This window comes from Engystomops pustulosus, chromosome 1 (genome assembly GCF_040894005.1).
Source record: "Engystomops pustulosus chromosome 1, aEngPut4.maternal, whole genome shotgun sequence".
Lineage (NCBI taxonomy): Eukaryota > Metazoa > Chordata > Amphibia > Anura > Leptodactylidae > Engystomops > Engystomops pustulosus.
This window is the reverse complement of record NC_092411.1, coordinates 66,575,265-66,602,408: the sequence shown is the minus strand read 5'-3', so window position 1 is coordinate 66,602,408 and position 27,144 is coordinate 66,575,265. Positions and strand designations below refer to the sequence as shown.

At 40.8% G+C, this 27,144-nt stretch overlaps 1 protein-coding gene across 5 annotated transcripts in view; it reads left to right on the top strand.

The window, feature by feature from the left end:
• The window catches only part of RPH3A (rabphilin 3A), a 181,801-nt gene that overhangs the window by 54,058 nt on the left and 100,599 nt on the right, over positions 1-27,144 (top strand). For 3 of the 5 annotated variants that reach the window (XM_072142713.1, XM_072142704.1, XM_072142689.1), the window contains 2 exons: positions 7,719-7,730; positions 17,675-17,821. In XM_072142713.1, the coding sequence (XP_071998814.1) occupies positions 7,719-7,730; positions 17,675-17,821 (159 nt within the window). The remainder of the gene's footprint in view (positions 1-7,718; positions 7,731-17,674; positions 17,822-27,144) is intronic. The other 2 variants (XM_072142722.1, XM_072142698.1) reach the window with 1 other exon arrangement.

Sequence of the window (27,144 nt, the reverse complement as noted above, 5' to 3'; positions counted from 1 at the left end):
TGCCATGTGCAATAAATTATTACCGAACCTGCTGATTTTGATGGGACCCTGTCAAACATCTAATATGCATGGAAGACTTCTCTTTGAAAAAGCCAATGATGGGGGGTATAAGAATCGGATAGTTGATTTTTAACATGGGATCTTTCCTCCCGGGAAGACATGTTCCTGTGAGAGGTGTTTAGCAGTAGCTCTGTGAGGCTCTCATGTGTATAGCAATTCTTAGGTAAAACTCGAAAATATCCAGGCAATTCAAACTATATAAAACAATAGTAAAAAATGTAGACTATTAAAAATTTTCTAAACTATAACATTAATTTCTGTCCCTTCATCATAAACGTATGTTTTTGGCTCTGGAGTTCAAAAATTTCTTTATGAATTCTGGCTCCAAAATGGACTGATTCAATTAAGCGCTTAACGCGTTTCTAGGGAATAAACTCATTTACTTTTTTTTTTTTTTTTACAATTTCATAAAAATGTGCATATTTTATGAAACAAGAAATGCCATGTTAGGAATATGCTCATTACTCATCATGAAGCATTATTAATTACGAGCAGGCAAATAGCATTTCATTAAGATATCAGTTTTATGCCGATATTTGTGACTTGATAAATCACTGCAGTTTGGGTTGAATGGTTTCCTATGCCTGTAGAAACCTTAATTCAATTAATTGCATTCGTTTTATTGGCTGTTGTCAGAAATTACTAAATTGCATTCATTTTAAGTGGTTCATATTTATTATCTTTGATTAGTTAGCAAAAAAGTCCCATTTACTTAATATACTTTATGTGACACTGATCTTTTTAATGGGGAAACCATTTATCATGATCTTTCTATATTATGCTATCTTATGCCTCATGTTTACATGTCTGTGTTATATAATACAGTTTATACAATGTTTTCGAGCATCAATAGCAATATTAGGTACAAACAATGAATGAAACATGATGACTAGAGATGAGTGAATCTATTCGGCAAATTCATAGAACTGGGAATAGATTTTACTCCGATTATCCTGGAAATTGCTAATGTAAATAAGCCCCTCTAGTGTGTTGTGTTTTTTTTTTTTTTGCATAAAAGGTCCTGTCTTGTTTCTTGAATGAGAAGAAAACAACATGTGTAAAGTAGCAAATCAATGAAAAGTAACTTTATTGAAGTTTGGACACAAGACAAATGTAAACAGGACAAAAATATCATAAAATCATTTAAAAAGGAATGCACCCTGGTGCACCCATATATACAAAATCCACTGGAGCCCGACACCTGATAATGTCGGGTTTAACCAGACCTGGGCCTCACATAAACCATCCCACTGAAGAATAATAATGTGTAGACCAAGCATGCGTCTGTGGGAGAAGGTGTTGGTGAAATAACTGTCAGACAGTCCAGCCCGAGGATATGTAGAAATAAGAGCACGAAAGTGCATGTGAATCCTCTGCGCTGAAGTGGCTGAAAGTGGATAGCATGCCCACTAGACACCCATCTAGCCTGCAATATTTACCAGGTGTGTGAGGTGGAGATGTGGACCCAGGACAAGTCGCCCCACGCGTTCCGCCGCGTATCGCGGCTTCCTCAGGGGTGCCCTGCTAACGGAGTACCCGAGTATATATACCTGTGCCAGATGCTGTTAGTGTACGGCCGGTGTGTGTCGGGACTGCGCCCGGAGCAGCGTCACCGGAAACAGGGAGGAGCCCGGCGCGGCGCGGCGTCACTTCCGCTGACGCGGCTCGCCAAGCGCGCACGCGCACCTCCCGTATCCAGGCAACGCCGAGGACGCGGATAGAGAGATGATGGTGAGTACGGACATGTTGATCAGAGTGAAGGGAGCAAAGTGGATTGCTATCAATGAGTGAACATGATGTGTGAAAGTGTGTGCATGAACTGAAATGCAATACAAATACTATTATACGTGTCCAGAACAATGATGACACTTATTATAGACATTGTGGACAATATCATATCATAGATTATGGACAACATTATGCTAATATCATAAATAATAATTATGTATGAGTAACAATGCTTCTAATAAAAACAATAATAATGATTGTTAAAGTGCAAAAAGTGCATATGTGATTCATACAAAGTGCAGCATACACATGAACAAAGCACCAAATTTGTCTCAAAAACATAATCGTCAGTAGTTATGGACACACTCAGATCAACATGTGTACCTGCATGGGCCCATGCACATTCACCCATTCGCCCGACACTCATACCGGAACATGCAATCAGCCATGATGGTCGCATCAAAAAATGTTACATCATGGTTGCATCAAAAAGGCTAAAAATGGTATGATATGTGCACAAGAGTGCAGAATAGGAGGATACTTGGTTTGTCAAAAACCCAAACACATCCTGAGCGCAGGATTGTATACGGTGAAGATACACAGGAGGGTAGGACCTAAGTCGTGGGAGGCAGACGTCGATCTCTGCAAGGAGAACGTGGATTTGGCAAACAGCACATAAATCTTGGGGATGGAGGCATTGAGAGATGAGGTCACGAACCTGGAGGTAATAAAGCAGTGCAAGGTTATGTTAGGCCCAACCACAATGGGCCAGGCGGTAAGGTTGCAGGTAGCTGCCAAACAGGGGAAAACAAGAAAACCAAGAAACCAAGAAACTGAAGCCGACCCCTGCGCAGGGGCCCGTGCCCGGCTGCACACACGATCCGAACCAGAGCTGGAACAAGATACATCCATAGGCGACAAGCGCATGCCCCATAGGATGAAGGAAGAAGAAAAAGACAGGGGGGAAAAAAAGAGAAGAGGGGAGGAAAAATGGGGGAGAAAAGAACGAGGAAAGGAAATGCCGCAAGGGGGGAAAGACCATGAAAGCGGAAAGGCCAAGACAAGAAAGGGAGAGAACAGGCGGAAAAAGGAGGTGAGTGAGAAGTGCCAGGGAGGGAACCCAAATAAGTGTAAATGCCTGAATGGAGGTGGGTCATGGTGCCAATGGGTGGGGGCCCCTGTGGCCAGTGCCAAGCCAGAGAAGTAGGTGACCGGATTATAACAAAATGTGGGCGTAGGGCCCAATGGGGAGTGAGCGTGGCGTGGTAGTGATGGCAAGTTCGTGTCAGCTGGTGTGGGGCATGTGCAAGGGGAGGGAGAGGTGTGCGTGCATGTATGAGGAAGGGGTCACAATAGCAGAGGGTGGCCCAGGGTGCAAAAACGAGTGTGCAGTGCTGTGAGTGGTGAACAAAACGTGATGGTGGGGCCACCGTGTGAACGAAAGCCAGAAATGAGAGAAGAAGGAGGGGGAGCGAGGAAAAAAGACCAAGAAGACCCAAAGTGGGCATGCTAAAAAATGTGTGGTGGGGATCTGGAGGGTGTGGATACCTACTTTTTGTAGAAGCCAGAGAAGAGCATATCTTCATTCATCCCCAACGGAGCCAGTGTTTTCAGTTCGAATATCCATTTGGCTTCAAGTCGAAGTAGGGCCGGGGTTGGATCCCCTCCCCTTATGTTGTGTTGTACTCTATCAAGGCCAATAACTTTTAGGCTGGAAGGGTCACCTCTGTGCACGCTAAGAAAATGTTTGGCGACTGTAGATAATTGTTTCCCATCTTTAAGATCTCGTTCCGCATTGTTAATCGTAGAGATATGTTTTTGCACTCTTTTCCGTACCTCTTGGCCCGTTTGCCCCACATACATCTTAGGGCAGGAGCATGTTAGACCATAGATGACACAACGTGTCCGACAGTTCACATAGGACCGGAGTTTGATGGTCCTAGAATCCGATGGATTTTGAATGTTGTCACCTCTTAAGATCAGGGGACAGATCGTGCAGTCTCCACACGGATATGTGCCAAGAAGTCGTTGACCGTGTCCAATTGTTCTCGTGGGACGTTGAAAGTGGCTCCTAGTTAAATTGTCGCGCAGATTTTTGGCTCGTCTCGCGACCATTTTCGGTACAGGGGGAATATGTATATCCAGTTTGGGCTCACTTTTTAAGATGCCCCAGTTTTTGTGTAACAGTCTGTAGATGTCCGACCATTGATTATGATAAGTTGTAATCAGGCAAGGTTTGCCATCAGATGTTTTAGTTCTTGGTGCAAACGTGTCTTGTCTTGGAGTTTGTTTAGCACGGGTGAAGGCTTTGGAGATCACTTTTTTCGGATAGGCGCGGTTCTTAAATCTGGTTGTTAAATCTCTGGCTTGCTCCATGAATTCTTCTTGTGTGCTGCAGTTCCTCCTAACGCGTAAAAACTGCCCTATTGGGATGCCATCTTTCAAATGTCGGGGGTGAAAGCTCCGGTAGTGTAGAAGGCTGTTCGTCGCGGTTTCTTTCCTATAAAGTGTTGTTTCAATAACCTTCTGCTGGAGAGAAATCCGTAGATCCAGGAAATTTACTTCTGTTTGAGAAAACACTGGTGTTAGCCGTATTTGCCATTCATTAACATTGAGATCCTCCACAAATGCTCGACAGGTCTCGGGTGGGCCCCTCCAGAGGACAAGCACATCGTCGATATACCGATACCAACCGATGACATGCCCCTGGAAGTCCCGGGATGGGTACACCCTGGTCTCCTCCCACCAACCTAAAAATAGGTTGGCATAGGAAGGAGCACAGCGTGCACCCATCGCTGTACCCGAGACCTGCCTGTAAAAGGTCCTATCGAAAACGAAGTAGTTGTGCCTCAGTATGAACCCCAAAAGTTCCAAAAGGAACAACTGATGGCGCTTGTCCCCCATCTGCTCCTTTTGCATATAGTATGCCACTGCACTCACACCCACCTCATGCAGAATATTTGTGTAGAGAGACTCGACGTCCATAGAGATGATCCAGATCTCCTCCTCGATGGCCGTGAGGTCCAATTTGTTTAATTGGTCGATCAGATGTGAGGAGTCCCTGATATACGAGGTTAATTTGGTGACCCGATCCTGTAGAAAAAAATCGATGTAAATACAAGATTTTTCACATAGGCTGCCAATTCCCGCCACTATAGGTCTCCCGGGGGGGTTTGACACTGCCTTATGCACCTTCGGTAACATGTAGAAGGTGGGCGTCACTGGTGTCCTTACTGTGAGGAAGTCCTTCTCTCGTCGTGTGATAATGCCTGATCTCCAAGCCATGTCTATGAGACGATCTAATTTGTCCTTAAAGACACTGGTGGGGTCTGAGGGTAAAGCAGAATAATGTTGGAGATTGCGTAATTGCCTCTGGGCTTCAGAAATATACTGTTCCGTTGGCCACAATACGACGTTCCCGCCTTTGTCGGCCTCTTTTATAACGAAGGCGGTATTCTTACGTAGATCTTGAATTGCCTGCCGTTCGTCTCTGGACAGATTCTCAAATTTTCGTGGTTCCTCCTTAAGATCTCGTATATCGCGGACCATACAATCAAAAAAAATCTGAATGGCTGGAAATAAACGTAAATTAGGAGTGGCCTGTGACGGTGTGCGTGGGGTAAACTGTGACCTACCTGTTATCCTACCTTGTGTTTCCTCATTCTCTCTCAGGAGATCCAAGAGATCTGAGAAGGTCCTGCGGTCCAAATCCGACATGTGGTCCATGAGAGAAGGCTGGTGGTATAGAAGTTTGAATGTTAACTGTCTACAGTATAAATATACATCTTTTATGAGAGTGAACTTATCAAGTCTTTGCATCGGAGAAAAGCTCAAACCTTTACTCAGGACTTGCTGTTCAATGTCGGTTAATCTGTGGGTAGAGAGATTAATTATTTGTAGGTCATGCTTACCCTCCGTGCTTAGTTGTTGTGTTTGGGTTTTTGTGGGCCCCTCTTGTAGCTTGGCGACCACCGGTTCCGGAGACCTCTTTTTCTGATATTCGGTGTGTTTGTATCTGAATTCCCCGGATCGCCGTCTAGTTCGCTTGTGTCCGACGATAAAAAATCCTCACTAGATGACATTTCTCTACTCTCTTTTGGTCTAGTTGTGCGTTTCGGAAATCTCCTCCTATTGCCCATGTGCGTCCATCTGTAAGCTTTTTTCTTTTCATAGTCACCCCGATCCCTAGCAAATTTATTCCGCTTCTTTTGTATGATATCTTTTTCGTATTTATCTATTGTCTCTTTCAATTTAAGCCGGAATGGTTGTACCACCGTGCTTTGGTCGAATTTTGTTAATTTCGTTTCCAGAATTCGTATCTCGTCCTTCGTGTGTTTCAACAGATCATAATCATGTTTTAGGAGTAAATCCAAAAGAATGAGAGAGCCTTGATGTAGGCCTTTTTCCCAGGTGGTTTTGAATTCCCCCTGTACCTCCCAGGCTGGAAAGATCTGTATGCGGAGACCTCTAGGGATAATATTCCCAGGTCTGGTTAAACCCGACATTATCAGGTGTCGGGCTCCAGTGGATTTTGTATATATGGGTGCACCAGGGTGCATTCCTTTTTAAATGATTTTATGATATTTTTGTCCTGTTTACATTTGTCTTGTGTCCAAACTTCAATAAAGTTACTTTTCATTGATTTGCTACTTTACACATGTTGTTTTCTTCTCATTTAATGTAGCCTGTTTTTGCATGTGTGTAGCCCATCGATTGGGTGTTCTCCAACAGTACAGATCCCAATTCTGTATACATACTGTCTTGTTTCTTGAACATTTTTTAGTTAGCATTAACCCAAATTTTAAGGCCCCTTCCACACTTGCGTTGAAGATCATGTAAGAGTCTGATCAGGGTGCGATCAGGGTTTGGTCAGTGAAAAACTGACGTTTGACATTTGCATCAGAGTACAATCAGTTTTCAGTCAGAGTTAGTTCAGTGTCTCAGTTTTTCAAGTGTGTCTTCAATGCAATTTCAGGACTGAGCTCTATCTTTTCTATGGCAATTGATGCATGAAAAACGCATTGCACTTGCATGTGCCTCAGGGTGCAATGCGTTTTTGATGCATCTTCAGACATGTATGGTGCGTTTTTCACGCGAGTGGCTTGCAAAAGTAGAGCATGTCGAGATTTAAACGCGCCTTTAAAAAATGCGCATGTGTGCGTGAAAAAAAAATGCAAGTCTGAAAAATCCCATTGATTACAATGGGTCAGAGTGCAATGCAAGTTCTACGCGTCACACGCAGAACACGCGCGTGAAAAAGGCATGTGTAGAAGGGGCGTAATTGTAGAAAATGAATGAAACAAGAAGGTGTTTTAGGACAGTTTCCAGGACAATTAGTGCAACATTGCATTGAAATTATTTATTTCAAACCGAATCATTTTATAAAATTCAGTGGAGCTTCAACTCTAATGATAACCTATCAGTACCAAGCGAAAAACTGATGCAGAAGATATGATCACCATGCAGAAGTTGCTTGTGGGACAGTCTATGTTTTCGTATTTATTAAGTAGATAAGGTCTGCATTACAACTAACATGTAATTCCAAAGCTTCCATGATGTATTCTCTTGGTGTTTTAACAATTAAAAATTAGTAATAACCTGTTAATAGGTTAGGGCATCACTATCAGAAATGTGTAGTTTCAACATCCCAACAGAACAACTGTCCTCAGCTGATAAACATGGACTGAAACCGGAACAACCCCAATCTTTGTAGTGAGAAACTGAAAATATCTGACCTGTAACGTGTTTGGTTGTGGAATCCCACCAATCTGATATTGAGGACCTATCCTAGCAATGAGTTAATGTTTGTAGTTAGGAAACCCCCTTTAATAAAACATATATGATATATGCATAATATTTTATATCTAGGAATGTGAATGGCACAGTTTTTACTCATGTTTTGTTCCCTTTTCTTTCTCTTCTGCTTCCAGTGAAAAGGGACAGTAAGTATTTTGTTTTGTCTTCTGCTTTATGTTCTTATGTGATTTCAGTGTTCAAGATAATTGTATAGTAGCTGTTACTTTGGAGGGACTCCACTTAATTTATTACTGCCATATACAGAATCTATATTATAACCATACATTTTGTTTATGTATTATTAAAAATGACACAAATGGCAAATCTGAGGCTCTGTTTAACTTATCCTCAAGACTTTCATTCATAACAGATCCATGACAGATATTTATTTATTTCCATGAACCTTGACAGATCCCCCTGACTTATAATGGCGAGAACATTGCGGCAGACAAGGCTATTCTTGCTTTCAAATGAAACATGAATGGGATACATAGGGAACTAGCAGTAGTGTAAACAGAACAAAAAACAAGAAAGTTAACTAGCTATGTATGGGGTGGACCCATTGGGGGGAGACAGAAGTGGTGAAGTGCTCCGTAGGGTAGTGGCAGCGGCCGGTCTACTTCCTCTATGCATACCAGTGATGAAACACATAAGTGCTGGGCATAAGGAGGCTGCTGGTGGGTCTGTAAAATTCAGCACACCACAGACTTTACTTCTACACTTTAAGTGGAGTTGTTCTGCAGCCCCAGTTAGAGTTGGAAAGTGTAAAAAAAATATTGGAAAAATTAAAAATCTATTATGAACTATTGAGGGACATAAATACAAGTCACCCACTTGTCTCTTGATCTATGATACCCACATTTTCTATGACAAAATTTGAGGTATACAGTGCCAAACACTGATTTAGGGTAACACTATATTACAGTAGTAATTTTTACAATCTTTTTTCAGCTCTTTTTTCTAGTATCCCCTTAACTAATAATTCACACATTTGGTTTCATACTGTTGCCAATTTACCCCTTTCATTGATCCTCATAGTTAGAATTCCTCCTGTGCGCACTTATATATATATACTGGCTATATACTGACCTTGATTTATGAATTTTCACATCTGCTGGCACTAAAAAGAGAACAATTGGTAACAATGAAGAGACCTTATAGCTCAGCTCACACTTAGCGGTTTGTGTATGTAGCATTTAGTTGTGTGCAGTGAATGGAAGCTTTTCATTTCACAGAGCTTTAACATTATGATTTATCATGGATGAGAAAAAGATTCTAACATCGAATTGTGTGGAATTATAGACAACTGCATACAAATGGGTTCCAATGATTGGAGATAATGCACTGCTTTACTGTTTGTTCATGATCTGGATGCAGTAAAACACTGTTAATATACAATAATAATCAGATCTATAATAACATTATTATACAATGATGTAAAATGTGGCTTCAAGGGAGAAGTCACAGATGTGAAGCATTTGAAGTTCTCTCTTGCTATTCTCAGTGTTACACATGAATTTAATTACTTTATTTTTTTTTTAAATATAATAATATGTTTTGGGCCACAATTAGCAGCTGAATGTAACATATTGACCTGTTCATTTAATTGTGAGCTGGTTTAAAGGGAACTTGTCACCACATTTTGAAATATTCTGAGATCTGTTGACAGGTTCCCATAGCACTGTATAGAGGGCCAGCCTTTATTTTAGCAGGGATTTATATCACCATAAAAAAACATTTTAATCTTACTTGGCAGTTTGCCAAAACAAGCAGCAAGTCCGAGGGGGCAGTTCTTTTTTTCCTCCAACCACCCCTACTATTTTAACTCCCCGCTACTCCTCCCCTCCTCCAATGCCTCCTCCTTGCCAGGGCCACAACCTCAGACTCACTACTCATTCTGGCAGGCTGCCAGGTAAGATTAAAAGGTGATAGATAGGCCTGCTTTTTTAGGTAAAAAGGGGTGACCATTACTTTATGAAGTGTTAAGTTATCATTAATCTATTGCAAAAATATCAGATAGTTTGATGCCTGAAATCACAAACGGGTCAGATGTTTATAGAGATTGTTGCAGCACTGTGGCCTCTATATTCTTCACTAAAAATAGTGCCATTGTATAGTGACTGGAGGGGATTGTATTAACCTGAGGCACTAGATCTGTTTTGTGTCGCCCGAATTTAGCATTGTTTTGCACTTTGGTTTTACATTGTGGGGCATTGCCTTAATGTATTAGATGCACAGTAAAAACTGAAAGATTTGCTTTTTGTTTTTAAATGTGCGCCTATAATTTCACCGCAAAAAAGATGCAGGCAAAGTATCAGAAACAAAAGCTGAGTTTAATTTGAAAGACAAAAAAAAAAGTGTTTGAAAACTGAAGTTTTTGTGGTGCATAGACTGTAAATCTGGCGCTAGCTAAAACTCCCTAAGTATTGCCTGACAATAAATTGTCCCAAAAGCATCAATAAATTCCCCTCTACTGTGTTTGGTATTGTAGTTCAGCACCATTCACCTGAATTAGCCAATGTCATCACAAGCCTGGTAAATGGCAGCATTACTCATTGGAGTACCGCTTCAAACAGCTGATCGCTGGCATTGGCAGGTTCCCGGTCACCAGTAAGATACTTTTCTTTTAAAATACATAGGAAATTTTTTATTAATTGAACTACAGTGGATCTATCACTTGAACACGATTCCTTAGCATAACCTATTATCTCCTATTAGCGAATATGGCACAAAAATAAAACTAGCGGACTCCAGTTTTAAGGTCAGTGTATTTATCAGGAGACCATGCTCTCTCAGGCTACAATCTATACACCCTATGAGGAGATGTATCAAGCATGTGCCAGAATTCCGAAGTAAAAAACTGTCTGAAATGCCTTGTGCCACATATATTAAAGATTTTAGACCACTTTTCTAACTGATACTTTTTCAGGGGCCACTTCCTTTTTTGTAAGCGTGGATTTTTAGGCAAAAGTCTGAAATTGGAGTGACAAAAAATCCATTACTGAGCAGCAAAGTAGACCAAATATTAGGAGTTGCAGAGTACTGCTCACAAGTCTTTACCTACCCCAGATTAATCATCCGGCATCAGACACAATAATTATTCTGGAGAAGAAGAGATCTGTCTTGTTCTACTCTTCACTGGTTTAATGAATGACACATTCATACATCTCCCCCAATTCCTGTGAATATATGCTGCATAAAACTAGAAATTAGCTGCCATAAAATATGCAATTGCATAGGCCAGTTACAAACAATTTTACAGAAGTGTTCCCACACAGTTTTTTCTTGTTTCTAAAAAGGTGTACCTAATAAAGTGTTCGTGTCCAGACTATTTGTGGAAAAACCATGGGATATGCCAAAACGCCATACTGGTGTAGGCTTTGAGAATAGTGGTCTTTGCCATATCTCGTGGTTGTGTATTAATTGTCTGAGATGAGAGTATACATAGGGAGCGGGGATGGATCTATTTAACAAATTACATAGATGTCAGAAGCATAACTGTGTCTGGCATATGCAATGATATAGTAGGTACAATGACTTATGGTCTACAGTATTCTCTTCACACATTGTTTCTCTGTGCTTTATTCTGATCTCATGATGAACCACATTTTAAACATTTATATAAAAGAAGTGAAATGCAACCAGATGTAACTTTGCTGCCAGCACATTAAAACCTTACATGTGAGTCTGATGGAAAGAGGCAAATGCAGCCTCGGGAACTCTGAAATTCATTATTCCCCTACATTGTAGTATTTAGATCAACCACTTGTCTCTATGTAATTATTTAATGTGATGTCGAAACAAGGAAATATATCATAAAGAAGGAATCAGGAATGCAGTAATATCCAATAAATCCACATAATTTAGTATTGATATCCTACTTATATCCTTTTTACGGAAGATAGGGGAGTTGCATTGATTCATGAGTTCTGATCAGCCCATTTCAGTACAAAAGTATTATTTATGTGAAAGACTAATCTGAATAAATCTGTGATAAATACCTCAAAAGAGACCTCCTATGTAAGTTTTCTACTCAACTTTCTACTTTTTCTACATTTCCCTTGCATTGGTACCAGAGCCGGTGCCAGCAGTGGGCATACCTGGGCAAGTGCCAGGGCCCAAAGCTGCTGAGGGGTCCACATAAGGCTGTATATCCATAGGGATGAGGGTGCTGTATCTAATGAATACATAGAGGCTGAAGGGGGCTTTATATTAAATAACCATGAGGGGTCTGTATATGAAATAACCATGAGGGGGCTGGAATATTTTAGGCAACAGGAGACTGTTTGAGTTTCTGACTTTTTAATGTCACCATGGGGGTTCACTGCAAAGGGGCTCACTGAGAATCTTTCGCCCAGGGGCCTAAAGAAACCTGGAACTGACTCTCACTGGTACACATAAAGGGCCATTACATAGTCTATGGAGCTGTCTGCCTTTGTCTCTATGTACTGTATTTCTGCTCATGTTGCTAGGGTTTTGAAACCTTATTAATCTGAGATCGATGACACTTCCTATGGATAGTTTATTAATATTCAAAGCGTGGAAAGCCCTTTTAAGAATCCGCTAAGGATTCTTGAAGAAAATAAATATGGTTAATTGAATGGGGAGTATGTACATTTCCCACATTCTTCCATTCATTCATCCTTTCTTTTCTATGTGTATGCTATAAGACATTAAAAGTACAAAAGTGAATTGTGGAGCAGGCCCGTGAAAATCGGAGTCCAGGACCAAAAATGTGGGTGTACTCTTCCTCAAAGGCTTGACTCCATTGAAATCAACACTCAAGTAGACAAAAAGTAGTTTGTTCACCAATGGTCAGATATTTCAGGTCCTCAATGGAGCCATTATCAAGTGGATTCAAAATGTCGCAAAATGTCATATTTGTACATCTGACCATAGGTAAATAGACTACTTTTTGGCTCATGGAGTGTTGATTTTGTGGGTACATTAAAAGTACAGTCATATAGATTCAATTTTTCTCACATTTGTTTCACTTCCCAGAGACCTGTATAAAAATACCATTAGAAGACTGGGCCATAGGAACTAGAAATAGGCAGGGAATAAAGAGGGAAATTGTGTTTTTTATGACAAGACACAGATGGTTATCTTGTGGAAGTAATGAGGCAGAGCAAATAATGATAACCCAGATCTCGTAATTGCCTCCTAATGCAACAGGGAAGTTCTGTGACAACATTTCATTCTGTTTCATGAACAGGAAGGATAATTGTGATAATTACAGATAAAATTCATGTTACTGCTGAATGACATGGTGCATCTCTTGAAAGTCTGCTTGAAAATTGTATATTTCATGGATTAACATTAATTTTTTTTTTAATCTCTATTTTTGATACATGTAAATATGGCAAACAATCGGTTTTGTTTTAAAGCATTTGCCCATAACAATGAAACCAGCAATAAGAAAATGTAAGCAGGGGAATACTTGCTGTATTGCCATATATTGGCTATTTATTCAATCAGGGCAAAGGCAGATTTTTCTATGATTATTCCAAGAGCATCCGGTAGTCCTATGCACAGATCACCGCTCCTTGATGAGGTCACAGCGGGGGTCAATATGGCGGCATGCACACTGTAACCGATTGCGGGTGTATAATACAGCAGCCACCCACCATGTCCTTATTGCTGCTGCACTGTACTATCACTGTAACATAAAAAGGTTGATATTTTTCCATTATCTATAGCCTGCACTGCAATGTCTCTAGGGTTACTATGGTTTATTCTTGTGTTGATGCATATCATTTTTTAGGCATTTTCTCCCGGTGTGGAGACTACATATAAATACACACAATAATTGCAGAGTCAGCTCACCTGAAAATCTTGGCTTATTCACAACCTCTTCAGTGGTTTGCAATGGACAACCGAGGTCTCAGGCATACAAATGAAAAACAAAAGGAAAGGACTCTGGCTCCCGAACTAGGTAAAAATACTAATCTTCCAGCTTTATTCTTGGATTAAAAAGCATACATAGTATAGGCAGAAACATGGAAAACATGGGGAAACAAGACCACTGCTAGCCTATGCGTTTCGATAAAAGTATCTTAATCATGGCTTGGTATGTATTGCACTTAGCAGATTTTCCTAGAGGTGGGTCTTTTAAAAATCTGCTAGGTGTGATACATACCAAGCCATGATTAAGATACTTTTATTGAAAAGCGTAGACAAGGAGTGGTCTTGTTTCCCCATGTTTTCCAAGTTTCTGCCTGTACTATGTATGCTTTTTAATCCGAGAATAAAGCTGGAAGATTAGTATTTTTACCTTGTGCGGGAGCCGGAGTCTTTTCTTTTTGTTTTATATATTAATGCGGTTTGCTGTAAGGATTTGTACCTGTTTTGGCTCACAAAAACTGATGCAAACCATGATTAAATGACTAAAATGTCATCTGACCTTTATTTATTTTCAAACTAAGAGTAGCAAGAGATGGATCTCTTGGGGTATGACTGAGATTAAACTGACAGAATAAAACATAAGTATAACATATGGTTTTATTTGATCAGATTTTAATTGGTCAATAATAGTTGAGAGCGATAAAATATAGCAGCTCCGTTAATTCAATATAAAGGTGTTGGGGAACTACTCCCACATAAAACTATCTATGTATCCACTATGCAGCTGCACAGGTTACCCATATAATGTCTGTATAACTACAGCCAGTTGCATTAATGGTTTTTGTATTAATTAATTTTGTATACCTTTCACACAGTTTTATAAAGTCCACATAAAAAAAAATTAAATACTTCACATAAAAACATTCATAAATGGTTTTGTTAATGTCCCTATTTAATTCAATTAGTGCCATCTGTTGCTTTCAGATGCATTTGTTATTTTAGACATCTGTTGCTATAATATATAGCCGGCTATATTAATCTAACCTACAAAAAATATATCTGATGGGCCACCATTTAAACTCAATGGGGTTGGCTAAGTTCTGTTCTGCTTCTAAGAGAAACTGATCTGTAAGAATTGTAAATTTTTTAATAATATTTTCTTCTCAAATATCACAATTTTATCATGTATACAATATAATTTAAGATACACAGTATTCTCAATATTTTCAATCCAACAAATATATACTAACAAATTCTGAACTTGCTCATCCCATCCACCATCCCTAGGAATGTTGGTCAGGAGAGAGGGGGAAAAACAGATACAAAAAATTGTCTACCTGATTCCTCCCGCTGCATATGGTCTTCGGTATTCCAATTTACCTAAGCTATTGTAGTGGCGTTTTTTGTAGGTTTTGTAGGTTCTGGGCTCCCCTGCTTTGTTACCAACAGTTCCTAAGAACCAAATCTTGGTTATTAGATATTTTTGCAATAAAGGGATTTTCCTAAAATCAAAAATACCTTCTAGTGCTTCCATTATCAACATTTCCATTTTCCCACCTGATTCAACATGGTTAATAATGGGTTCTTAGGTTCCGGCAAGGCCAAATTGTATGGAGATGGTTTGTTTTAAAAAAAAAAAACATTTTTATACTCTGTACTCTCCCTCGAATTTCATGTTGTTAAACCCAGTGGCGTAGACTGCACTATGCACCACAAGAAAAAAAGTATTTAAACTGGCGCAAGTGATAATGATGACACTTTTGTACAATCATTAAATTGACAAAGAATGTTGAAAATGTCATCCCTGATAAAGAGGCATAGTTAAAGGGGTGCTGATGTAAAAGGTGTACCCCTGTCCAGAGACCCTTCTGCTGCACCCATGCTATAAATGGCACATGATAGGTGAGGCCTGATAACAATATTTGCACTATGTGTCTCACATAATGGAATAGTGCTTTAAAAATATGAGTTTTAAGAACATATGTCAATTCCAGAAACTACAAAGTGTGAAATATAAGCTAAAATAAAGGGCAACTATGTATTAATGTAGGACAAATCAGCACATAGATAACCCATGGACCATAAAAAAATCTTTTCTCTTTAAACATGTCCTGATCCATTTATTGATCCCTTTGGTCAATCATAGGGATTATGTGACAACCTACATGACGTCAGAGCCATTTCATTCTTCTTTGTAGTCATCATGTCCATCACTCTCCCTAGTTTAGGGTGTATTCATACCCGACGTCTCTAGTAGCAGCAGCTATAAATAAAGTCCTCCACTTTTATTATTTGAATTGTTCCTAAGATCAATGTTATTCTGTATAGTTATAATTGCTTTGTACTTTTGGACAAGTATATTGATGGAACGGCATGCATGAGAATGGACTAAATCAAAGGAAGGTCGAAGGTGGCACAATTATTATGTGTAATTGAAGCGATTAAATATAAGTAAGCAGATAAGGTCTGGGCTGGATAGAGAAATGCATTGTTACACAGAATCATCCCGACTCTTTCCCTTTCAAATGTCAACAACCATTTTCATGCTTGCAGATCTTACTTAGGAAGTGGAAATAATAGATGCTGAGGGCAAGCTAATGTTTGAGGTCAGGCTGAAAAATATTGCTATACCTTTGCTAAATTCAATAGACGGTACATTAGAAGTATTTAAGAAATTGAATAGAGTTGAGACCACAGCAAATTTAGGTAATATTGTTTTGAAATTGTGTAAATGCTTAAAATTACATATTGGTTTTGAAACAAAGAGCATATTTTCTATGTGGTATAATATAATGTGACCTCTTCTTGCATTCGATAATATAATAATTTTTAATTATACTAAAAATCAACTGAACATAATAGCACATGCATTCAAATGAGCTTCAGATAATAAAACCCCCAAAACTTTCCCCAGCATTTACTGTCATAGATCAATGTTTATGAGTGGCAGTGGACCAGCTACTGTCCGGCAATAGATCGTGATAGTTGGCATTTGTAACTACATGTCCTAATTTGCTTATTTAAAGCGTAACCATTGCTTCACTTTATTGTCAGATACGTGTAGGGGATATGTTTTAAAACCATTTTGTAATATACTTGAACGGGGGATTTTATAAGTGTTTATTAAGAATCTGAATTGAAAGCTTCCCCTACCATTTACTCTTAAAGGGGTTGTCATACCAAGTTAGGCCCTATCCACAATTAAAGATAACAAGGGTTCCGATGGGGTCCCAGGTACCTCGGTCGGACCCCTCGTCGCTCCCGGAGAATAATTGAGCACGGCCGTGCATGACTATGCTTCATTCATCTCTATGGAGCTGACGGAGATCAGCAACTTCTATCAGCTCCTTTGAGATGTATGGAGCAGAATGGTCATGTGCGGCCATTTGTTCCATTTAATCTCCAGGAGCAACAAGAGGTCCAACTGAGGTACCTAGGACCCCATTGGACCCCTCGTTCTCGTGATCTGTAGGTGTCTCAATGATGATAGGGCCTAACTTGGTTTGTGGGACAACCCCTTTAATGGTAGGGAGAATCTATATTCATCCTGTACTATACAGGAGGAATTCAGTTCACTGTTAAAGGCTTCATCTTATGTCTACATTCTCCCCCCTGCCTACATCTACAATATATATCAGCCTATATCTTTCCATGTGCTAAGTAAAACTTCTTAGCTTTCATAGACTGTAAACTCAGCCAATATTGGACTCCATTTACAAACTTACAATCTGCAGAGGTGAGAAGGGAGCCAGAGTTTAGAAAGTCAGAGTGAAACTTTAGATTTACATTAAAATTTTATTGTTAATCTGAAGTTTCTCTCGTCTATAACAAATACTGTGATCTCTGATGGCTGACTGTCCAGCTCTCTTCTCTATATAGCAGACAGATACAGGCTTATATATATAGGTTTATATAGTGTCTGTGAATCAAAATTCTTTGAGAGGAGGGTAAATTGTGTGAGTGCTCAGCTCACAAATACACTAGACTCACTAACTTAAGTGTCCAATGAATATGTGCTGGGAATCTATTACCCAAGCAGCACAACATTATACAAACCTGTAGCTGTTATATAAAGCACTTACTGTAATCTTAATCAGTTCATTTTTACACTTTAATTAAATTCAAAATGTATTTCAGAAAAATGACATAGTAACAGCATCTGTGATATGGGTATGTATTTTTTTCAGTTAAAAACAGTGTGTATGTTATAAATGTTGACAAGTGTAAATTCTGGTTTTCTTTATAGAGCTGACGCCAATTGGTCAGTACACCCAGCCAATCAGGGTGACCGGCAAAGAAAAAATGAAGACCTTACTGACGAAGAGAAAGAAATTATCAACCGAGTAATAGCAAGAGCGAGCAAAATGGAGGAGATGGAGCAAGAACGAATTGGGTGAGGCAAGCTGTGCTTGTGCACTTTGGGTGTGAATCTATAGGTGTTTGTTCACATTTTTCAAAACCAAGTCTTACAGGTAAAAATTCTTGCAGCCCCAGTATTCGTATAGAAATTATTTATTTATGTTAATGTATTCTTTGTTTCTGAAAATTTTCTAGCATTAATGACATAGGAAAATAGTCAACTTTTGACAGCACTTTCTGACGAGAATTTTTTACGTGATTGTCTTAAAGATATTTTATTGTTCTATCCTATTTTTAATCTTTCCTCCAGTGCTGAAATATGCAATCCTGTAATGTAATACACATCTGTTTATGTAGATAGCAACACAGGGGGAGATTTACCATATACCACCGCTAGTGCGCTGGCGTATAATAAAGGCCACGGCCACCCCCTTCCCTCTGGATACATCAAGAGGCTTAGGACTCAGGATCTATCTGTTTGATGACTCGATCGGCTTGCAAAAAATATGGCACCTAGCATTGTTTTGTGGAAAAACCTATGAATGAACAATTTGCAGGTGTTTGGAAAGTATGCAAGGCCCGTACCTGCCCTCTCTACCGGCACCCCCTCTCCTCTATGCATGTTGTGGAATAGCATAGTTGCAAATATTATTGCAATATCTTGCAGTGTGCAAGAAATTGTGATAATTTCAATGTTTCTATGCCAAAAACTGCTAATAAATCTCCCCCATAGTGTTTGTCTACACAGACCTTAAACAGTTAATTCCATCACAACAGATGATTAAATATTGATAGGATATAACATTACTTTCTTATCTGAAGGGGACTACCTACTCATAATCAGATGAAAGATACAGGTCCCACCTCAGAAACCTGCATCTACAGTAAGAGGTCTGCTGACCCTCCTTTGCCAAACCAGGCTGGACAGAGAGTGTGTTCCATGTGTGTGGTCACTCCATTCAAAGCTATATGAGCAGTGATAATGGCTGAGAATCTACACTCGGGTCTTCTATAAAGTTGAATGTTGAGTGGATGTGCATGGCCGCACATTCTCTGACTGCGGGAAGGCGTCGGCAGACCCTCATACATGGAAAAAGGACCTCTCTTAGGATAAATACATAAGTTGTCTGCGGTATCCAAGCCGTTGTGATCTGGACATGTGGATTTATCTCCATGTATTTATAGTTTTAAGATGATACACAATTCTTTAGAAATGTGGTAAACTGATCAGGATTGCTGTGTTTATGTATGACAAACCAACCTAAACTGAAGGTATACTGTAAATTGGCTAATGAGAAAACAAATCCTATAAAAAGAAACTTGTCTTCGGGCTATGAAAACTGCCAAACCTCACAGATCTTGTTTCTTTTTCACTGCTGTGAATATCTTATACAGGGTTGGTACAAATGCAGATTTTGCCCTTTTATACTTGGTCTGTGTGGGCATAATTGTGAAGGCACTTGTTACTTTCTATATATTTGACAAGCAGAATAAATTGGAATTATATTGCTGCTGTGTCTTTCTAATCTTGACAGATGCAATTACTCTAAGACAACAAGGGCAGACTATCCATTCCTAAATTACTGATGGATGCCATGATAATCTATCATATTCTTTTTCACCATTTTTATATAGATAGTATGTTGATAATTGGAGCAGTCACATAAATATAACATCATACTATAAAAAGTTAACAAAAAAATAGGTTATTTTTAATTTGGGTGAATAAGTGCTTCCACTTTCCTGATTTACTATTTGTATTTATTGGGGGACATTTATCAGAAGTGTCGGAGAGCAGAACCTTTCTAGTTGCCCATGGAAACCAGTCAGAGCTCAGCTTTCATTTTCCCACATCAGTTTAAAAATTAAAACTGAGCTCTGATTGGTTGCCATAAACAACTACCGTATATACTCGCGTACAAGCCGACCCAAGTATAAGGCGAGACCCCTAATTTTACCACCAAAAACTGGGAAAACCTATTGACTCGAGTATAAGCTGAGGGTGCGAAATGCATTGATCACAGACCCCCCCCAGTATATAGCCAGCAAGCCCCCAGTAGTATATAGCCAGCAAGTCCACAGTAGTATATAGCCAGCCTGCCCCTAGTAGTATACAGCCAGCCCAGCCATCCCTCTGTAGTATACAGCCAGCCCAGCCTGCCCCCAGTAGTATACAGCCAGCCCAGCCTGCCCCGTGTATTATACAGCCAATCCAGCCTGCCCCCACTAGTATACAGCCAGTCCAGTCTGCCCCGTGTAGTATACAGCCAGCCCAGCCTGCCCTGTGTAGTATATAGCCAGCCCAGCCTGCCCCGTGTAGTATACAGCCAGCCCAGCCTTCCCCCAGTAGTATACAGCCAGCCCAGCCTGCCCCCAATATTATACAGCCAGCCCAGCTTGCCCACAGTAGTATACGGCCAGCCGAGTACTAAAAAGAAAAAAATGATATACTCACCCACCGGTGGCCCTGATGTGCAGTGGTGCTCCCCAGATGTCAGCACGGCTCCTCTTCTGGCTTCGGTAACATCCTGCTTGACGCCGCCATGTCCTTCATGTGTATGCAAAGAGAAAAAAAAAAAAACAACAAGAGGACGGCGCCTCGTGTGATACCGTTGGCGTAGTGTTCTGTAAGGAGTAAGCAATACTGCTCACCTGTTTACCACTTGGTGGTATGCAGTGTAATATCCAAAGGAAAGTCCTCAAAGTCCAGGTAGTTCCTGCAGCTCCACAGTCCCTAGGAAAACCGGTACCCACAGTAGTGGACCGGTATCAAAAAGGCAATAAGAGAAAAAAGAGATTGGGCTCTGGGTGGGGCGCTAAACTGGCCTTACAACGGTGGAGTGTCTACACCAGAAATGCCAAAATTTAACTGCCTCGACTCACACCATAAGGCAAGGACGTTTTATTGAGAATAAAAAAGCATTTACAAATTTATGCGGTACAAATAGAAGTAAGACCTTAATGTCCAGAGTGACGCGTTTCGGGAGTAATCCCTTCATCTGACTGAAAAATTGGACAATGACAGCAGTGGTGGAAGTGTAAGCTAAAAAGCCACAATAATTAGCATAACAGGGAGTGGTAAAACAAACAGCCTATCAGATAAACAGATCAGCAAACATCATCAATAAAGAAAAAAACTTTTTTTAGAGGAGGAGTACACTTACTTATGGATAATTCCTGAGATGGTGCGGGGACGCCGGCACCCGCGCAATGAGAGCGCAGACCGGCGCACGCCCGTGAAAAAACTTGTGACGCCTGTGCCTGAGGAAACTACGGAACGGCCAAAGGGCAGTGGAGCACCTGCAGTGGTGGAAGTGTAAGCTAAAAAGCCACAATAATTAGCATAACAGGGAGTGGTAAAACAAACAGCCTATCAGATAAACAGATCAGCAAACATCATCAATAAAGAAAAAAACTTTTTTTAGAGGAGGAGTACACTTACTTATGGATAATTCCTGAGATGGTGCGGGGACGCCGGCACCCGCGCAATGAGAGCGCAGACCGGCGCACGCCAGTGAAAAAACTTGTGACGCCTGTGCCTGAGGAAACTACGGAAGGGCCAAAGGGCAGTGGAGCACCTGCGCACTACGGCCTGCATCGGCGCCTGCACACTATGGCTTACATTGGTACGGAGCCGGGAAGTTGTGCGCGTGCGCAGCTGACAGCCGCAGTGCCGGCGTCTGGAAGAGCGGTGCGCTTGCGTGGAAACCATAAATGGAAGAGGTTCCCAGCAGGTCAATTGACACAATTGCTATTAAAGGGATAAATGAGGGAATACATGGTTCTAATACATAAATAAATATTGGATAATAATTATGATCATAAATAAGTAGATATAGGATAATAGTATCTGGTACACAGATATCAGGACACACAATGTGCTTTCATACACAGCCGCACTTTCAAACCATCAGATACACCCCCCATTTTGGGAATCCTCCCATCTAACCACCCACAAAAGAGTAAGCCCAGTCATTTCACAAAACACAAAGTTATATCCACCCCCCCCCCCTACAATCTCTACATAACCCAGAAATAGAGACCACCCACCCACCCAATCTGCATCTTCAAAAACCCATTTTACCCTCTGGTAGATTCAATACTGATTCCACCTCAAATATAGACCTAAATTTGACTATACTTACTACCCATCCCAACAGCCCCAATGCAGGAAGTCCCTCTGATGAAGTCCAACAATTCTTCACACCTACTTTCATTGCACATTGTAAAGGTCTACCCATGGACACTATCCACACTGGGAAGGCCCCATCTTCCAACCATTCCATCTCTTTTCTAGGGCTACCACAAGAAGTGAGGAAAACCCCAGTTTTTCAATACACAATAGTCCCATGTATAAAAGAGATAGTATACAAAGCCCCACCACTAAGCCAAAAGAGAAAAAACCTAGAAGAAGAGGAGTCAGAGGAGGAAAGCACAGAACCTGAAACCTTCTCAGGAATTCTCCATAAGTAAGTGTACTCGTCCTCTAAAAAAAAGTTTTTTCTTTATTGATGATGTTTGCTGATCTGTTTATCTGATAGGCTGTTTGTTTTACCACTCCCTGTTATGCTAATTATTGTGGCTTTTTAGCTTCCACTTCCACCACTGCTGTCATTGTCCAATTTTTCAGTCAAATGAAGGGATTACTCCCGAAACGCGTCACTCTGGACATTAAGGTTTTACTTCTATTTGTACCGCATAAATTTGTAAGGGAGAAAAACATGGCGGCGCCCAGCAGGATGTTACTGAAGACAGAAGACAAAAGACAGAAGAGGACCCGCGCTGACATCGGGGGAGCAGCACTGCACATAGGTTAGTTAGTTTTTTTTTAAGTATTTTTTTGCTGTATCGACTCATGTATAAGCCGAGTCAAGGATTTTCAGCTTATACACGAGTATATATGGTAAAACTGTTTTAATCTCAGACACTTCTGATAAATCTCCCCCATTGTATTTAATATACAAACACATTATGTGATGTATTTATTCAGTGTCTTCTGCACCTTATCAACCAAACATTTGCCAAAGGACAGTTCAACTCCAACATGTACTAGAAAAACCTAAAATAATAACAATAACTGAGATGCCATCACATTCTATAAGCAGGATGTCATACGTAGCTTGTAAAAGGGATGATTTCTCTCGGCAAACACCCCTCTATCTGCTAACCCCCATACATATCACATAGTGGTTCGTGAGGCTTTTGTGTTTAATGGATTTCTTACGCTCAATGACTTAAGAAATCTTTGCTTGCCCTTACCATGCCAAAAAAATAGTTCCAAGTGTCAGAGTAATGATCATTCACAACTCATCCTTTCTGCTACTTAGTCATCTCTTGCTCCTTGTTATCTTATATTAAACTCATAATACTACAATCATCACTAATCTCTCTGAATTTGTCACTCGTTCATCAGTGCTTATCGCTCATTGCTCATCAGTCATACCCTGTTAGCTACTTTCTGTCATCACACAAGATAAAACTTCTTGCACTCTCCACATGGCTTTTTAATTCTGAGAAATAATATTGCGGTCTAACAAGTGGATATAACACAGAAGTCTTATTTTTAGCTAAACTTCCTATTAACCTCATTTTCTGGCAAAATGCTCTTCTGAGAACTGTATGACTCCAGTTAAGATGGTGATCACATTTCAAGAGTATCAAACTTTCAATCTTTTGCCTAATTTTTTTTTTATCCACCTTTATTTTAACAGGTACATTTAAAAAAAAATTTTTTTAGGAAGTCTCTAGTGAGACTTCTTTAAAGGACATCTACCACCAGGATAAATAATTCCCTGGTTTTTACAAAAAAAGGCTGTAAGTGTGCTTGGTGTACAATCCTTCATCCTGGTGGTAGATGTCCTTAAGGGAAGCATCATTTAGATGTTATGTTTTGGTGTTCTGGCTGGGCATTGGAAGCTAAGGCTTTTCCATGCCTGAGAAGCCTCTGTAGTTAATTTACATATTGTTATTACAGATTAGGGCAGAGGCAGGCAGCAGCAATCTACCATCAGGTCTACTTTTGATTGTAGATTCCTAATGGTAGGTTTCCTTTTAAAGGACACCTGTCATCAGGTCGGTGTCACTAGTCCTGTCACTACTACCTGTTGGAGCAGCTCACAAGGATCCCATCCCAGCCTTTATCTAGTTATTTCATACATTAATCATTATAAAATAATCTATTCTTTATTATGTAAATGAGACTGGTCACATGGTCAGAGGCAGTGATGTCACCCCTATTACCCCTCCCCTCTCTTCCCCCTGCTCATGTCTGTGTGTAATGTATAGTAAAGCATAGTTAGTGTATCTGCTGACATGCTGCATAATCCTAATACACAGAGAAACAGACATCAGCCACACAAGTGCCTGACATGTTCTGCTATAACATGGCTGCCTGGAGCTGTTGTATCTCTCCTATACACACACACATGCACACACATGCACACACAGGCTCCAGGGGGCGTGGCCACCAGCAAGCACATGGAGCAGCCATCACATCATTATACAGCCTCACATCCTTATACAGGCTGTCAGTCAAGCACTGGGGGTGTGGCTGTGCCGCCCACTCATGAATAAGCTGGACAGCTTGAATATGCTAATGACTCATTGGACTCATTTAGGACCTCATTGCTTAGGTTTACAGGCATGTAGAGGGACAATGAAGGGATAGAGGCAATGCTCTCTAATGGCAGTTTATGAAAATATATTTAGATTAGGGGGGTTATTTTGCATTACGGGTTCTCTTTAAGGCTAAACCCATGAGCATCACCTCATCCTCCTATTTAAAGTGCATTTTTAAAATGTGTGTTGCAGCCAAATAAAGACATATCTAATTTTGATTGTCCGCAATGCTTTATGTGTTTATTGGCATGCTTGGACTCTAGCCAATAATAGCATATTGCAGCCAAAAGACAGCGAACGGGCAGTTTTTTGTCTTTCCAAAAAAAATAAAAATATGCAATCAGCAGTTTTGTCCATTTCTCAAAATTTGCACAATTTAGATCCAAAATGTTTTAAAATTTTTACTAACCTGAATTTTTTTCAAGGTGGGGATATTAGACAGGTCAGTGCTATCTAGCATTTGGGACTTTTTTGCAACTTTTTAAAAAAGTCCCAGTCAGCAAACACATCCTACTTCAGTTTAAACAGCTGAATTTGTAAGATAAATATGACAAATCCATTGAAAAACAGTACACCACGAATTGTAGTGCAAATGTGGAAAAGTCGCAAATAAGTGTGCAAAATTTCAGCAAATTTTTTGTTCTAAGATTTAAAAGAAAGGTAGTGATAAATCTCCCCCAAGGTCTTTATCCAAGGGGAGGGAGTCATCAGTGCTGACTGTGTGTTATACGCAAGTTAGAAAAGCTGAGAGTGTCATTGTGTTTTATATCCATCTCATGGATATCATCATCTCTCATCTCTGATCTGTGTCATCTCTTTATTTCTATGTTTCAGATACCAGTATAATTTTCAGAAGCTAAATAAACCCTGTACGCTGATAATCTAAGCACATTGCCAGCACACAACATCTCATAGCACAGAGGATTCATAAAGTGTCTGCTAAGAGAGTCTTCACCTCCATGGACTGGACCGAGCAGGCTCTGCCTTGGACAGACCTGGGGACCTTCATTAGGTCTCCAGCTGTCCGACTGTGAAGGTACATAGATTCTGCGATCACATTTCCTGCGGGATCTAAGGAGTTAAACAGGCCACATCAGAATGCTGTTAGAGCAGGGTCTTAAGATAGCTGGGTCACTTCAATTCCCTGCAAGGCGGGAGGCCTGTGTAGAAATCTGTAGGCCTGGCCTGATGAAGAAATGCGTAAAGGTGGGCACTTCAGAGTTAAAGGACACAATTTCTGATGGTAGACCACCCAAACTTACCTGGACCTTGAGTTTTATACCATGTTTTCTACCTCTGCAGACTAATTATATATGCACAACCCCACTTTCTGAAGTTGAGTCTGGTACCGCCCGCTGATCCGGTGACATGATAGGCTGGTCGGGACCAGGCTCAACTTCAAAAAGTGGGGGTGTGCATATGTGATTAGTCTGTAATTATTGTTGATAAAAGGTTAGTTATGCTTTAGCTTTTAAGTTTCAAGTGTTATACGTTGATATTATGGGAGACAGGGGTCAGCTTTGTAGATCCATCCCATATATTTTAAAGACCAGAAATGATTTATGTTTAACGGTACACAGACAACAGAACTAGAGTATCTGTGGGAAAACTCTGGAAGGAGGAGTCTGTGGACCGGTGGACCCTCTGGACCACTGCGGGAGATGGTGATGGGACTAGCCGCAATCCGGTACCGGAGTCTAGGTGGCACCCGGTCTTCATCAGAGCCCACCGCAGAGCGGTATTGTATTGCTGCGGCAGGGTGCCACCAGGTCATTCCATGGTTGCGACTAGGCCTGCGATGGCAGCCAGGGAAACAGGGCGTGTAGGACACAGTCCGAGCCTGGGATAACAGGAGTAGGGCTAGGACAGAAGAGCTGGAGCTAACAGCCGGTAGCTGGCAAAGGACCCAGGCAGACAGGAACGGACAGGAGGAGAGCTGGTGGCTAGGAGACGTCTGGGAACGCTGGGACACAGGAGCCACCAGAAGCATCTGGGAACGCTGGAGGACAGGAGCGTCTGGAAACGCTGAAGACGCACAGGAACACGGAGGCGTCTGGAAACGCTGGAGGACAGGGAACACGGAGGCGTCAGGAATCACTGAGAAGGGTTTCTCTTCAACAGGAACCGCTGTGGGAAGCGAGGGGTGGGAGCCTTGGAAGTTTTTTGTAGAATGCTGAACATCCGACCAGGCAGGAAGAGAGGTGCCGGATTATAAGGGCGAGCCGGCTTAGCCAGAGCCAGATCAGGAGGATGCTGGCCGTTTAAATCTTGAAGAGCCGGCGCGCACGCCCTAGTGAGTAGCAGGATCGCGGCCTAGTCCGGAAGCAGGAAAGTTGGACAGGTAAGGGCCGGGGGGTTGACCGCGCCACATGGAAGGGCATGGGTGTACCCGCTTTCCGTACCAGGGATCATGGGTGCGGCCATGACATTGTTTACTGTCCCACAAGCTTTACATTTATATATTATAGTTATAATTTCCTATTTGTCAATCAACAATAGTGTGGCTTATAATTTCCCTTTTTTGTATGTGGTATAGGATAAAATGAAAAGCTGGGTTAGGTTGGACACTCTATCCGCAGTTTTTAGGTCCGCAAAGTAAATTTTAAAAAATTGTCTCATTTATACACAGAAGGACTACATGTTTCGGGGGGTGTACCACCCTTTCCATCAGGTCCCTAGAATACACTGTTAGGTGATGATGGGAGCTGAGTGCTTAATCGTGCTATATAATGAGTTATA